The sequence below is a fragment of the Camelus bactrianus genome, chromosome 9 (genome assembly GCF_048773025.1).
Source record: "Camelus bactrianus isolate YW-2024 breed Bactrian camel chromosome 9, ASM4877302v1, whole genome shotgun sequence".
NCBI lineage: Eukaryota > Metazoa > Chordata > Mammalia > Artiodactyla > Camelidae > Camelus > Camelus bactrianus.
This window is the reverse complement of record NC_133547.1, coordinates 2,696,840-2,711,890: the sequence shown is the minus strand read 5'-3', so window position 1 is coordinate 2,711,890 and position 15,051 is coordinate 2,696,840. Positions and strand designations below refer to the sequence as shown.

The following is a 15,051-nucleotide window of genomic DNA, read 5'->3' as shown; positions in this document are numbered from 1 at the left end:
AGAAGACAAAAGGTGAAAAGGACTTCCAAAAGTCTCCCCTCCTGGCCCCTGAGACTGTGCTAAGCGGGAAGGGGGCTCTGGGGATGAATGGCGGCTGGAGTCATCCCCCTCCCCTCCCCCACCACTGAGGGGACGACTGCTCAGGTCCCCGGGGAGGTGAGGTCACAGCCCCCCCATGGTGGGACATGACCTCATCGACTCAGGTAAGAGCTTGCTCTGCCTCTCTCAGTCTGTCATGGCCACCCCTTCCAGGGCCCCCCAGGGGCCCTCCCCAGCCCCAGCTCACGCTGGGACCCAGGCCTCTGACCACTGGTTCTCCGCCCCTCAGGGGGCCTGTTTCCGGCTGAGTCAGCGTGGGGGGCCCAAGGCTGCGTCAGTGAGGGGAGAACTGACGTAGCCCCCCCCCCCAGACCGGCGGGGCCAGCCAAGGTGACTCAGGCCACCAGCCTGGGGGATGGACTGGCCTGAGGGGATCGGGGACTGGGCCTGAGGCCAGCATGAGAGCAACAATAGGGATCTGGTGATGGCAGCCCCTTCCACCTACAGGGAACCAGGGGTGCCAACCCCAATCCCACTGCTCCAACCCAGGATTTCAAGACCCCAGATCCTCCTCCCTCAGACTCAGGAGTCAAGTGTCTAGTCCCTAAACTCTAGTTTCTAGAAAGGTGGAGAAACCTTGTGCTCATTCTGCAACTTGGGGAGCACTCGGCTGGGGAGGGTCAGGCGTTTGGGCCTGGGTTAGTGTGCTCTGCCTAGTGCCAAGCCCCTCGTCCTGCCTCAGCCCTCCCCCAGTGTGGCTGCCAGAGGCCCAGGGAGATGCTGTGGGTACGGGGCAGGAGGGTGGGGGATTGCTCTGGATTCCTGGGTCTTCTCCAGGGGTGGGCACACTTGGGCTACTTCTGTGGAAAGGACAGCAAGAAGGAGAGACAGAGACATGGGTGCCGAGGTGGAGAGGCAGGGTAGGGGACTCACAATGACAGAAGATGATAGTGACAAACAGAGACACAAGAGCACAGAGACCAGAGGTAGAAGAAGACAGAGATGCAAAACAAGTTGGGACCCACAGAGACACAAAGAGACAAGTTCAGAGGCAAGGACTGGGGGAGACATGGAGCCTAGGGTCTGAGGAATGGCCACAGACGTGGGGGAGATGCCACTAGGATATGACGGGGGACCCCAGGGGGTCCTTGCTCATGTGCTGGCCCTTGGGTGAGGTGGAGCTGGCTGGTGTGAGGTCAGCAGGTCCGAGGCTGTGTGTGTCCGTCTGTCTGTCCCTGGGGGGTCCTGTCTGGCCACTGGGGGGTGACGGGGCAGGCGGGCCGCAGAGGCAGACCAAACCTGTCATTAGCGGTGAGGGCCGTGACGGGGGCCCCCCTAGTCCCAAGCCGCGGTCCAGGGCCTGGCGGCCCCGCCCCCCACCCCCTCCTTGATCCCTGAGGAATCCCGGGAATTGGGAAGTGGGTCCAGATGATGTTGACACAGGAAACGGTCAGCAGCTGCCCGGCCTCAGCCCCACAACCCCTCTGACCCCCACCCCCGGCCCCCTGCCGAGCCCCCTCTGACCTGTGTCATCTCTGACGAAGGCAGCCCAGGGCCCACTCAGCACCCACCAGGATGTTTACAGGAGATGGGCAGGACAGGAGTCAGCCTCACAGGGCTTCCTGAGAAATGGGGTCTGGACTCCTGGACAGCTGCCCTCAGACCAGGAGTCTGAGCCCTCTGCCCTCCTCCTCCCTCAGACCCAGGGGTCCAGGCCCCCAGCCCCTCCTCCCTCAGACCCAGGGGTCCAGGCCCTCAGCCCCCTCCTCCCTCAGACCCAGGAGTCTGAGCCCCTAGGCCTCCCTGCCTCAGACCTGGAAGTCCTTACCACCAGAAACCCCCTTCTCTCGAATCCAGGTATCCAGACCCCTAGCTCCCCTTTCTCTCAGACTCAGGATCTGGACACAAAGACACACTGCCCCAGGGGAGCTGAGCCCCGTCCCCACTCTGAAAAGTTGAGTCAGGTTCAGGGAAGGACCAGGGTTCATGTCTCCAACCCAGTCCCCAAATTGACCTCCTACCCCACCACTGCGAGGGACCAAACCAGGAGCTTGAGGACCTCCACTTGGATCTGTTTCCCTGTTTGCAGGTGAGGAAAGTGAGACTGAACTAGGAGAAGGGGCTCTGGGCCCATGAGTCACTCTCCCCTGGCACTCAGATCGCTCAGATCTCGGCATGGCCCAGCCCTCCATTACATATTCCCCATGGGGAGGGCTGGATGCCTTTGGGACCAAGAGACCCCTGGGCATGTGCTCTGGCCTATGGAATGAGCCCCATTTTCTCATCGCCCTCCTAGGTCTTCTGGTTGCTAGGGGGCCTCCCTAACAATGGGGCTCAGTGAGGCCTTCTGAGCCCCAGGGCCCCTGCCCCTGGTTGCTAGGGAAGGCCCCCAGCAACCAGATCTCAGGAGCCTTTGGGCTACCTAGAGCTGCCTCGCAGGCATCAGGTTACTAAGCAGAGGTATTCCCTGGCAAAAAGGTCTCCGGGTGCCCACCCCTTGGGGTCCTCCAATTGCAAGGAGGAGACAGACGCCTTAGACTGCTACTTGCTTTCTGCCCAGGGTGCTAAGGCAGCTCTTCTAATGCCTGGGCCCCACCTCCACCACAAGGCCCCCTTCACCTGGTTGCTAATGAAGCAGCCCCCTAGCAACCAGGCATGACCAGGCCAGTGTGACCCCTCTTCCCTCTTCCCCAATGCTAACGGGGCTCCCCGGCAACAGAACTTAGAACATTGGGGGCCAGGTGGGCGGGGCCAAACCGGTTGCTGGGGTGATGGCCTTCAAGGTCTCTCCCCACAGAAGCCCCAGGAGTCTGGGGAGGCAACATGGTGGGCTCTGGGATCCCAGCTTTGGGCCTCTTCCTGCTCATGCAGGGCTCAGTAGGTGAGCCCTGATGGGAGGGTCAGAGTGGAGCAGGGAGCCTCCCCAGCCTCCATACAGCCTCCCAACACTGTCTTTTTCTTTCACAGATGGGAATGGAATCCAGGGGTTCTTCTATCCGTGGAGTGAGCAGTAGAGGAAATCCTGGGTCCCCAGGGACAGGGAGTCCAGACTAGACTCTTGGGTCTAAAGGGAGAAAGGGCTGGGGTCTGGACCCCTGGGTCTGAGGGAGGAGGGGCTGGAGGTCTGGACCCCTGGGTCTGAGGGAGGAGGGGCTGGGGGTCTGGACCCCTGGGTCTGAGGGAGGAGGGGCTGGAGGTCTGGACCCCTGGGTCTGAGGGAGGAGAGGCTGGGGGGCTGGACTCCTGGGTACTACACAGAGTACACTAGTCAAGCAGCCCCAGAGCCTGGTCTTGGGGTCAGGCTCTGTAAGGAAGGTGCCCCTCGTGATTGGTCCCCAGGCTGTGAGGGAGATGTGTGGGACCGGGAGAGCTGTGGGGGCCAGGCAGCAATTGAGAACCCCAATCTCTGTCTGCGTCTACGATGCTGCTACCGCGATGGGGTCTGCTACCACCAGCGGCCGGACGGTGCGTGCCTGGGAGCCAGGGCCGCTGGGCTGGGGCGTGGTGGCTGGGACCCCTGGGCCTCACCCCTCCCTGCTCTGTGCAGAAACCATGCGGAGGAAGCACATGTGGGCTCTGGGCTGGACGTGTGGAGGCCTCCTCTTCCTGATCTCCACCGTCTGCTTGTTCTGGTAAGTGGGGTCAGGGCTCACGGCTCCGGTGCCCCCGGGAGGCAGGTGGACAGCATGGCTGAGGGTGTCCCCTCCCCGCCAGGTGGGCCAAGCGACGGGACATGCTGCGGCTTCCAAGGTTCCTGAAGGACAGGTGCAACCTGTCCAGGACGGTCTCTCTGTTATCCAAGGACCGGGGGACTCTGAGTGAAAGGAAGACGGCATCCATCGGCAGCATTCCTGCTTCCCTGCCTGCGGAGGGGGCACTGGACGTCTCAGGGGGCGAAGGGGAGGGGACAGGAGAAGGCGAAGACACAGAAGGTGGGGAGGATGAAGATTAGGTGCACCCTCGGGGGACCTCTCAATACAGATAAAGCACACAGATGTGTGGTCTCTTTTCTGAGAAGCATGAAGCAGGGGGCAGCTGAGACCCGGAGGCAGGGAGTGTGTGTATGTGTGTTTTAGGGGGACCTGTGCTGATGGGGGTGCTCGGTTGATCATGGAGGCTGTGAGCTGAAGGGCATCTGGAATAACAGGTCCAGGGCTCAGTGGGGAGGAGCCAAGCTGAGGGGCACTTGGGGTGATAAGGGGGTCTCTGAGCTGATTGTGGGGGCCTGGGTTGAGTGTAGGTCCTGGGCTGTGGATATGGGGATCTGGGCTGGGGGATGGGGTGAGTGGCGGTGGCCTGGGATGATGGGCCAGCTTGGTTGAGGGGTGTCTGAACTGGGCTGGGGGTCATGTTCAGCTGTGCCCCACAGCTCTCCTTCTACCACTGCCTGACAGCCTCTGCTGCCTGCCCTTGGGACCCTATCGCCCTCTGCCATCATTAGCCTTACTTCCCACCAATGCCTGACAGTGGTGGCTCTCAGATTCCCCTGTGACTGGGCAGAAATTTTCTTGGAAGTTCATTACAGTTCAACACCCATCCTGCTCACACCCCTTACCATCCCTCTGTCGTTTCTCAGGTGACAGACCCTCCCTAACCTATCCTCCATAAGTACTGCCCCCAATAAATAAATAAAGTGAATTTTGCAAGTCTAATTTTGCCTCTCTGTCTGCTTCTCAGTGGGCCCAAAACTAACAGAGAAGCCTGGGCTGAGGGAGGCCTGGATTGAGGGGGTGGGTCTGGCCTTGAGATCCTTACCCCCACTCCTGTCCCTCCTGGGTGAGGGGGTAGCATGAAGCTGGGCTCCTAGGTCCTGGAGGGTTTGGGTGGCCCTTCGCCCAACCCCTGCCCCAGCACCGTCCCTCCCCAGACAGACATGCAGTGCTGTGAGGCAGAGCTGTTTATCCAGAGGATAGAGTGAGGGCAGGTAGGCATCCGGCCAGAAGATGTTGGGGACAGCTGCACACCTCAGCCAGCTGGGCCCTGACAGGTGGGGCCATGTGTTCACCTGCAGGAGGGAGGGTGGGGTTAGTGGTGGATGCTTGTAGCCAGGCATCCCAGGGCTACCACCCAGGGGGAAGGAGCCCTTTTCTCCCACCTCAGACCCTCACAATTGACTCCTACACTTGCCTATATGCTCCTTCATTCCTCCACGCCCTGATTTGCTGCAGCCAGTGTAGCTTTAACTCACTGGAATCCAGTGGTACAGGTGGGGAAGGAGAGGCAGGGAGAGGCAGAGAGAGGGAGAGACTCATATACAGCAAAGAGAGAGGGACAGACAGAAATATATCAAGGGAAAGACAGAGGCACAAAGATAAAAAAAGACTTGGAAGACGGAGAAGACTGGAGTCCTGTGTTTGGACAGGCATCTTTTTCTTTTAGGAGTGGCCCACCGGCCAGTTGGCTTGGCCAGTTTCTGGCAGGTAGTTCCATCCAGCTGTGTTAGACTTTTGGACAAGGTAAAGGGCTTTCAGGGGTAATTTTAATCACAGGTGGTTCTTTCTGCATGGTATGGCAAATTTTGTGTTAGCTCATGCTTCATCTATGCATACATTTGTTCATCTTAAACTGTTGCCTCGTCCGAATCACAGAGCCTAACAAATGACTGGAGTTACTATTTTCTGAAGTCTCACAAAGAAGGGTATACAGCTAGATTCATTCTGGATGCATAGGAGGGAAGTTAATTCATCACCTACAGAGAACGGCTTTGGATATTAGGATTTAATCTTTGTGTGGAACTCCCATTTGAGAAAATGATTCCGTCACTCATCCATCCATTGTTCTACTTATCCATCCAACCACCAGCCAACCCAACTGTCCTCTCATCTATCTACCTACCCATAGGCCCAAACATCCATCCAACCACCCATTCACCCATCTGCCATCCGTCATCCATCCCACCATATCCATTCACCCATCCATTCATCAACCAATTCATCTATCCATGTGTCACTCATCTATCCATCAATCCACCCACATCCAGCCATCCACCACCTATTTATCCATCAACAATTCATCCATTTATCCCTCTATCCACCCACCCAATCCATCCACCCACCTTAGCATTCCCCAGCAAAGTTCACTCTTTGCTGGGGAATGCTAAGAACAAAGACACCAGAGACCCAGGTCTTACCCTAAGGGGGCTCCCTGTTGTGTGGGAGAGACAGTATCAGCACACAGATAAAACACACGGTGACAGAAGCAATAACAGAGGTAACTCAGACAATGTGAAGACCCAGAGAAAGACATTGAAATAGAGTTGGATCTTAAAAGACACATGGGAAGTTTTCCATGTGGAGTACAGACAACAAGGGCACTCCTGGTGTAGGTGAAGGCATGGACGGAGGCCAGCTGGCATGAGACAGCCTGGCCATCCGTGGACTGAGGGATGCTGTAATAACTGCAGAGAAGGCAGGAGATGAGGGGCACTGAAATGTGGGGGGTACACATAGTAAGTGGCTTGGAGTCGGCCAAAAGGCAAGAGGGAGTGACAGAGGAGTACACTTTGGAGAGCACAAGAGGTAGCTCCCCTTGAAGAAGACATGGCACCTGTTGGGGCCTCAGTGTCGGCCCCGGGATGGGGATAGTCACAGTAGTGACCTCAGAGACTCAATGAGAGGATTAAATGGGAAATGGGACCTGGTGCACCTGGGGACTGGTGCACAGGAACAAATGTCCAAGTGTTAGAGGAGCTAATGGTGACTCTCCAGCCCTCATTTGTGGGGGCAGCGTCTTATCTGTCTCTCCCAAGTCTGCACCTTTGTCTGCGTCTCTGGGTCTTCATCCTCTGGCTCTCTGCTCTTCTCCTTTCCAGTCTTGCCCTCTACCGTTGTCCCTCTGCCTCTCTCCACCTTTCCCTCTCTCCTCGATGTCTCTCCATGTGCCCCCTCTGTCCTTCACCCTCTCCCACTCTCTCTCCAGTTCTCCTTCTGTCTCTCCCTCTCTTCTGGCTCTCCGTTTCCCCTCCGCCCCGCCTCGCCTCCCCGCCCCTCACCTCGGGCTCACTCGGCGCCAGCACCCGCCGCCCCAGGCCCGGCCTCGAGCGTGGCGAGCTGCAGGCGCACGCGGCGGGAGCCGGCGGAGGGCGGCGGGGGCGTGCGGGCGGCGCGGCGCGCTCCCCGGGAGCCAGGCGCGCCGCGCCTGCCGGCGGAGGAGGAAGCCGGCGCCGACCAGCGGCGGGAGAGTTTTCGCGCCAGGCGGGCCAGAGCCGAGGGCCGCAGGCCGTAGTCGCGCTCCAGCTCCTGGCGCGAGATCTCGATGTTGCCGGTGTACCAGAGGATCCAGCCCAGCAGGCTCAGGAAGACGAGCAGCGCGCCCGAGTAGATGAGCAGGTCGCCGAAGTCGCGGCCGCGCACCTGCAGCTGCGCGAACACGCCGGTCAGCAGCGCCGCCATGCCCGCCACGTCCAGCGCCACGGCCAGAAGCAGCGCCATCCGGCAGCGGCCCAGGCCGGACGCCGGCACTGGCGCGCCCGCCGGCGGGGACGGTGCGCCGGGCGGGGGCCCCTGCGAGGCGCACACCGCCGGCGCCGCCGCCATGGCCCTGCTCCGCGGCCGCGGCTGGCTCCGACCGAGAGCGTTCCGCGTTCCGGGTGCGGCCCGGCCCGGGGCGGGGTCAGGGGACTGCGCCAGGTGTGCCCGGCGCCCGCCTGGTCACCTGAGCTGAGCTGGGTGCGGCGGGCGCGGCCCGGGGGCGCCCTGGCCGTGTTTTCTAGGCAAGATCTGGCCTTCAGAAGCCTATGCTGAAGGCAGATGGGCGCACAGATTAGGGTGGCCCAGGACCCCTGCATCCCAAGGAGCGCGAAGCACTGCGTGGTCAAAATTCAGGGTGCTTTAATGGAGACAGCGTAAGGCTCTGCAGGAGCCCCGGCCATGTTTCTGTTCATTGCCGCCTCCAGGCGCTTCCTATGCACCAGAGCCTACGGTGGGGACAGGTGCGGTCATAAACAAGGATCAGAGAAGGCCCCAGACTCCAAGGAGCCCCAGGAGGCAGAGAATCAGCAGTCGGAGTGCCCTAGGGGAGGAAACGGCTCTGCGGAGCTGACATTTCTCTCACTCATTGCCTGCCTCCTGGGGCTTCCTGTATGTCCAAGGGACAAAGGTGGATCGGACTCACAGGAACTCTGCCGCCACCATCAGATTCAAGGCACTCTAGAGGTGGCAGCAGGGCAAACCCCAACATTGCTGTTTCTCGGTAGGCTCCTCCTGGGGCCTCTGGACTGTTAGGATTCTTCATCGGCGAAGTCCAGGGGCACAGACAAGGCCCCTGCCCTCAACGAGCTCCCAGACATAATCACAAGTTGAGGCTCACTAATGGAGGTGACATAAAAGACTATCATTCCTTTTGTTCACTTGGAGTCTCGCCCAGCCCTGTGATGGTGAGGCTGAGGATAGTTCAGCATGGTTCCTGCCCATTAAAGATGGCCCCAAATTGGGGGGAGGGTGTAGCTCAAGTGGTATAGTGCATGCTTAGCATGCATGAGGTCCTGGGTTCAATCCCTAGAACCTCCTCTAAGAATAAATAAATAAACCTAATTACCACCCCCCCAAAGGAAAGAGGAAACAAAAAGATGGCCTGAAATTAACTTCTATAAAGTGTAACGGGTGTGACATAGGGCGGACTGGTGCGGGGAGGGATAATGGGGCTGGAGGTCGCGGGGCACAAGGAAGCGGCTGGGCGAACAGGTATGGAACCCCTCAAGAATCCGAGAGCTTTCCCAGGCAAATCTCTCTTCCTCCAAATACAACTCGCCCTTAGAGGAAATCCATGCTCCCCTGGGGTGGCCATCAGCGAGAAGGTTCGGTCCAACTTTTCTCTAGAGTCTAAATAGTTGAGTTTATTTTAAGAGGACCCTGGGGAGGGCGAATTGAAAGTGGGGGGTCCCGGGGTAAGCCGAAGGGTTCCGAACGTGGCTGAAGGGAGACCGAGTGTTTCCGAACAGATCCGAAGCAGGCATGGACCAATAAGGGGAAGGCTGCCACCACTTTGAAGCGAGATTCCGAAGAGTTCCGAAAATGCCCGAACGGGCCCGCCGCTTTCGTCCGGAATAGCTGAGGGCCTACGAAGACTGGAGGCCCCCGAAGACTCTGTAGCTAGGTTTAAATAGTTCACGCTCTCACACATTCATTCACAAAAAAAAATGTTTATTGAACCCTCATCTTGTGCCAAGCACTGGGTGGTAATATTGGAGAAAGGCCGTTGAGGAAGGGAACTTGGGGCCGCTAGAGCTGGACCCACTCGGAAATCCAGCCGTGGAGTTCCGAAAACACACGAAGAGCCCTCGGAACGGTGCCCCTCCGGGTCGAGAACACGCCCTCGGGTCCCTAGCCGAAGAATTCCGAAGGTTCTCGACCGTTTTACGACTGGCTGGCGGAAATAACCGAATGTTGCCGAGCTGCCTCGCCGGCGGGCGGAAGCAGGCGGGGAAAGGCGACGGCACGCGCGTGCCCGGAGAGGAAGCGGAAATGCGTGTCTATATTAAAAGCATCGCCCCGCCCCCGCCGTGCCTCTTTCCGTCTCCGGCCACCGAGAAGTGAGGCGGTTAGTCGCGGCCCTTCGTCTGTCCGCGTGGCTGCGTCTCGTGCCGGCCGCCGGGCGTCTGTGTCCCTGCCTGGCCTTTCTCGCTGCGCCTCTTGCCTTCTTGGCTATCCTCCTGCCCCGTCGCCTTAGGTCGTTGTGGCTTCTCACCTTCTGGTCTGCCGTAGTTAGTCTCGGCCGCCTAAGTTCAACCCCGCGACCGTAGGCCGCGCAGCCCCACCTGGAATATTCCTCACGGTGCCCCCAGACACACGCTTCCTCTGTTGTCTGGCGTCGGCCTGCTTCTCCTTTGACATTTTCTCGTGCCCATTTCTCCGCAGCTGCCGCCATGTCCGCGCATCTGCAATGGATGGTCGTGCGGAACTGCTCTAGCTTCTTGATCAAGAGGAACAAGCAGACGTACAGCACCGTAAGTGGGGCCCCGACGCCTGGGTCTGAGGGAGGTGCCTTTAAGATCTCTGGGCCTCCTGCCACTTCACGATCCCGATGCGTCCTCCTTCCCAGGAACCCAATAACCTGAAGGCCCGCAACTCCTTCCGCTACAATGGACTGATTCACCGCAAGACAGTGGGCGTGGAGCCAGCGGCCGACGGCAAAGGTGTCGTGGTGGTGATGAAGCGGAGATCCGGTGAGCATTTGCCCTGGCTTGGCCCGGGCAGCACACCGCCATCTGGGGCAGGGAGTTGTGGTTGTTCAGTGTCGGGCAGCAGGAGTGATTCTGCTGTCGAATCAAAGATTCCTGGGGTCAGGACGTTTGCCTGGGGAGCTGGCTAGGGCGCTTAATCTTTCATCATCTAGAAAGTGAAGAAACTAATGGTACCTGAACTGCCCTAGGTGCTTATTAGGATTAAATTACAGGGTCGCACGAATCAGTGATGTTTTCAGGTTCCATCCTTCAAGCAGCTCCGGTATCTGTCTCAACACGGGTGGGAAGATTGAAGCAAGTAGCTGGTGTACCTTGCCCTAGGTCTGACATGAAGGAAGTGACAGCTGGGGTCTGAAGCAGTATTTTGACCCGCGTTCTGGCTGTGAGGACTCAGAAGGGGTGTTCAGCACCCCACCTCCGTAAACTGAGCTCAGGCACAGACAGGTCAAGGGGAGGCAGGAGTCTCTCTTGGTTTAACAGTTGAATCAGGATATTCCACCTGCAGCTCCTTTTATCTTAACCAGGCAGTGGGTTTTTAAGAGCTAGGAGTGAGTTTTTCCCAGTCCCTGACTAGGGCAGATTTGTTTGGGTTCTGAGCCCAGTGTCAGACAGCAGTGGCCACACTTGCTGCCTTATCTCACGGAGAAAGGAGTTAGTCTCCCTTGTCAGGAACACACAGCCCCAGGAGCAAACACTTCCCACGCTCCAGAGAACCCTGTTCTGGTGCGCTGGGCCCTGAGAATTTAGTTTTTCCCTTGGTTGGTGGATGCCCAGCCTTTGCTGGGCTGTCAGGAACAGGTCAGACCTGAGGAGGTAACATGGCCTCCCTTCTGGGGTCAGTGAGGGCCAGCGTCAAACCTCAGGTATAGTAAAGGGTCCTTGGCTTCTCGGGGGAACACAGGACTCCAGCTGAGACCCTGTCAGCTCTGTGGCACAAAAAACGGGGTGTTTCCCTTTTTCTCCTGAGTAGTGCCTCAGGACTCTTCATACCCTGGCCCTCCCAGGGCTCCACATCACCTCAGCATGGGGGCCAAGCATCGTAGCTCAGTGTATTAGACACTTGTTGCAGAGGGGTGGTTTGGAGGCTGCGGAAGGGAGAGGAGCCGGAGCTTCAGTCTGAGGAGCACTCATACCTGGCTTGCATGGTGCCCAGTGCCTGCCTCACCCATGCTCTCCCTGGGTTCAGGCAGCTGCTCTGTGCATCTAACCTTGAACAGGACAGTCCTGGTTCTCTGCTTCCATCTCTGTCCAGTGAGATGAGTGCTGTGTCTCAGGGACACGGGGAAGGAGATACCTGTATGGCGCCCTGTGGTGCTGTTTCCTGCAAATGTCATATAAGTTGCTGCTTAGATATGGGGATGCCTGCCCAGGCTCACACAGCCCACACTAAGGTTCTCTGGGCGAGATTGTGCTCCCACACCGGGGGTGAGCACTAAAAGTCCAGACTCCAGATCTGACTAATCCCTGGGGCTTCTTCCAATCTCCTACCAGGCCAGCGAAAGCCAGCCACTTCCTACGTTCGGACCACCATCAACAAAAACGCTCGGGCCACCCTCAGCAGCATCCGTCACATGATCCGAAAGAACAAGTACCGCCCAGATCTGCGCATGGTGAGTGGGGGCCCTGAGCCCCGCGTGGGGGAGTGACTACGCTGGGGGAGCCTTGCCAGTATGGTGAGGGAGGGCCCTCTGCTGAATGGAGCTGGGCCTGTGCTCTGGAGAAGAGGGGGCATCTCCCACCTGGGAGGCATGCAGGGGTGACAGGGACAGCTCTTGGGGTGGGTGAACTGAGCCCACCTCGCCCCCCAGGCCGCCATCCGCAGAGCCAGCGCCATCCTGCGCAGCCAGAAGCCTGTGATGGTGAAGAGGAAGCGGACCCGCCCCACCAAGAGCTCCTGAGCAGCCCCTTCCCAGAGCAATAAAGATGTCAGCCAACTTTTCTCAACCTCCTTGCCTTCCTCGCGGCCTCAGGGCTCTGACCCAGGCCATGTCTCCAGAACTAGAGTGTCAGCTTGTCCCCGGGGGTCTCACCCATCCCCTGGCACCACACGGGTTGTCACAGTGCCTTGGGTCTGGAGGGACCAGGTCCAGGTGGAGGAGCGGAGCCCCAGCTTTTGTGTGTGTCCTAGATCCAGTGTTCCTGCCAGTCTCAGGGCTGGTGATTGGTGTAGAGTAATATTGAATATGTCGGAGGAATCATCATAACCCCACACCCTGCTAGTGCATGACAAAGCTTCAAGAGAGACCTTAAGTGGAAGTTTTTGATCTTTAAACATTTAATCTAAATCTCCTAGGGGGTGGGCATCCAGACCCAGGCTCAGCCCACCTCCCACCTAGGGGTAGGGTTAGGGTTAGGTTTGTATGGTTTTGTGGCCTAGTCGTCGCAGCAGTGTTGGCGCTGTGGTCTGTGAAGGTGGAAGCGTTTACCAGCTGTGCCAGACCCCAGCTGTAGGCAATTTTTTTCTACTGGGATGGCCTGAAAACCCCAATAAGGACTAGGGAGAGGAGCAGGCATTTTCCAGCCTGAAGGGCGCAGGCTGGTTCTCCCCGCCCTGGTCCTGGGGCAGCTCACAACTTTAGGAGGGGGGCCCCTGCAGGAGTGAAGTAAGGGGGACTTTTGGACTTGGTAAGGGGCAAAGAGCCTTCAAGGCCCCCATTCTGTGGCTTATGCTTCTGGGCCCAGAGTGCCCATCTCTACCTACCTGGAAAAGGAGCAGCCCTTGGGTGCCACTGAAGTTGCACTGGATGCCTAGGAGGAAGGTGGCAGCCCCAGGCTTCCTGTTTGCAGCCAAATCATTAAAAACAGCTTGTTCTTGTGGAAGAACCAGGCTGGCCAACTCTTTCCGCCTCCTGCTGCACTGAGTGTGAGCGCCCCATCCCACTGGCCTGTCCCTCACCTGCTCAGTGGTCTCAGCAGGTGACCAACCTCCCCACTGCTTCCAGCCCAACCTCCCCTCCTCTGATTCCACTCTGTAGCGTGGCCTCCAGCTCCGCACACCCCTGGGTGCCTCTTGTTCCTTGCATAGCTGTCTGCTGGGAGGTCTAAAGTAGATTCTCTGACCCTTTGCCTGCTCCCTTTGTGGAGTTATTATAGCTGCGATAGGGACACAGGCACTGCCACTGGACACCTGCCTGGGTCCTTCCACCAGCTCAGTTGCTAGCTGTGTGGCCTTGGGCAAGTAACCAGACCTCTGCATCTTGTCAGAATTAAGTGGGTTAAGCGCAGAGGGAACATCCTGCGTGTGGTGTGCGGTGATGAGCTATTGGTGTAGTGTAAGTGCCATGAGAAGCCAGACTGCGTCTCTGTGTTCAAGTGGACCTGTGGCACATGTGTGTGTATACGTGTATATACGTGGACTCATGTAACAGTTGTGGAGTGACCGTTTCTCATCCAAGTACCCCAGGAAGCAGATGTCATCCCCACCAGGTGTAGAGACTGAGGCTCACATGGGTAAAGGTCACCCCCATCACTGCTGATGTGTTTCCTGTGCACCTACCATGTGCCAGCCTCTATGCCAGGGGCCAAGGATCCAGCATCGGGGTCGGGGTCGTCCGGCCCCTGCCACTGTTCCCTGCTCAGTGGGCATGAACCTAGTCCCTCCCTGCCAAGCCCTCTGTCTCGCCTGGGCCGTCACAGCAGTCTACCCCTGCCCCACGGGGGTCTGTTCTGGAGCTAAGCCTGGCGACAACACCTGCTCAAAGTCCTGCATGGTTCCCACGAGGGAAAGGCAGCCCCTGGCCCTGGCCGGCGGGGCCCACCTCCACTTTCCACTCAGATAGCTGCCCCTTGTTCCTCCACTGTTTGCACTTGCTGTTCCTCTGCCGGCAAGGTGCTTCCCTGAAGTGAGGCCGGGCCTCGTGCTGTTGTCAGATGTCAAAATGAGACAATGAGGTCTCTCCTGACCACACAAAGTCCTCCCCGACCCGGCTTCGTTTTTCTCCATAGCGCTGATGTCCATCAAGTAAGTGCTGGTGAGCTGGGACTTAACCCTGCGCCCCAGCATACCGGATGCTCAGTACGTGAGGCTCACACAGCCCTGAGCATTTGCTCATCCATGTGGGAGCTGGTGGACGGAGGGTGTCCCTTCCCTGGTCTGCCCGGAACCCTGCTCTTCAGGCCCTCAGCCCACATGGACCCCCAAGATAAGTATTTGAATCCGCCCTCTGTGGCCTCAGTTTCCTCATCCATAATGTCCTCGCTCAGCCAGTAGGCCTCTGTCCTTGTGGGTGGCCAGTCCATGGTGGGTGGCTGGGCTGGGGAGGCCATACCAAGGGTCTGGATAGTGATGTGGAACCAGGAGGTGGCCAGGGAGAGGGAGAAGTTCCTCCTGTTGGGAGTCCCTAGTGCTGCAGGAACTCGAGGCCCCAATGTCCCATCTCCCCCCAGGGAAGGAGAGCCTGGTGTAAGGGGTGTTTCATATGGACCATCTATTCTAACTTTTCTTCTCACAACTGATGTGTTTTGGCATGGAAATTGGGAAAACAGAGATAAACAGGAAAAGTTAAAGTGAGTTTTTTTAAACTCATGCAATACTCAGACACATCATAAAGATGCTGAACACAGAGGACAGGGAAAATCTGGGAAGCATCAAGAGGAAAAGGGACTACAATAAGAGTTACTGCCGACTTCTTACCATAAACAATGGGGCCAGGAGGCAGTGGGGAGACAGGCACGTGTTGGGAGGCCCCCACCACCCACAACATCCCCCTCTGGGCTAGTGGCCAGGCTGTTTGAGAGATGCCCCCCCCCAACAGCACCCTCTCTGGGCTAGTGGCCAGGGCGCCTCAATTCCAATTCCAGTACTGCCAGTTCCTAGCTGTGGGCATGTGGGT

The 15,051-nt window shown here is 58.2% G+C and overlaps 3 protein-coding genes across 4 annotated transcripts; 2 read left to right on the top strand and 1 right to left on the bottom strand.

Annotated features, from left to right (window-relative positions):
* Nucleotides 1–1,372: 1,372 nt before the first annotated feature.
* TMEM190 (transmembrane protein 190) lies at nt 1,373–4,747 on the top strand. Of its 2 annotated transcripts, XM_010962037.3 has the most exons (5): nt 1,373–2,920; nt 3,007–3,042; nt 3,379–3,504; nt 3,587–3,671; nt 3,754–4,747. In XM_010962037.3, exons 1-5 carry the CDS (start codon nt 2,863–2,865, stop codon nt 3,989–3,991), a joined length of 543 nt encoding a protein of 180 aa, XP_010960339.3. In that variant the 5' UTR covers nt 1,373–2,862; the 3' UTR covers nt 3,992–4,747. The 2 variants fall into 2 exon arrangements, with proteins under 2 accessions (XP_010960339.3, XP_074225306.1); XM_074369205.1 differs by having other exon boundaries at nt 1,373–2,128; nt 3,379–3,671.
* Nucleotides 4,748–4,921: 174 nt separating this feature from the next.
* TMEM238 (transmembrane protein 238) lies at nt 4,922–7,655 on the bottom strand. The gene is made up of 2 exons (XM_074369206.1): nt 7,031–7,655; nt 4,922–5,044 (listed from the first exon to the last, which is right to left on the bottom strand). Exon 1 carries the CDS (start codon nt 7,572–7,574, stop codon nt 7,038–7,040), a length of 537 nt encoding a protein of 178 aa, XP_074225307.1. The 5' UTR covers nt 7,575–7,655; the 3' UTR covers nt 4,922–5,044; nt 7,031–7,037.
* Nucleotides 7,656–9,507: 1,852 nt separating this feature from the next.
* RPL28 (ribosomal protein L28) lies at nt 9,508–12,163 on the top strand. The gene is made up of 5 exons (XM_010961909.3): nt 9,508–9,576; nt 9,894–9,982; nt 10,078–10,201; nt 11,711–11,829; nt 12,028–12,163. The coding sequence occupies exons 2-5, from the start codon at nt 9,902–9,904 to the stop codon at nt 12,115–12,117; spliced, it is 414 nt and encodes a 137-aa protein (XP_010960211.1). The 5' UTR covers nt 9,508–9,576; nt 9,894–9,901; the 3' UTR covers nt 12,118–12,163.
* Nucleotides 12,164–15,051: the final 2,888 nt, after the last annotated feature.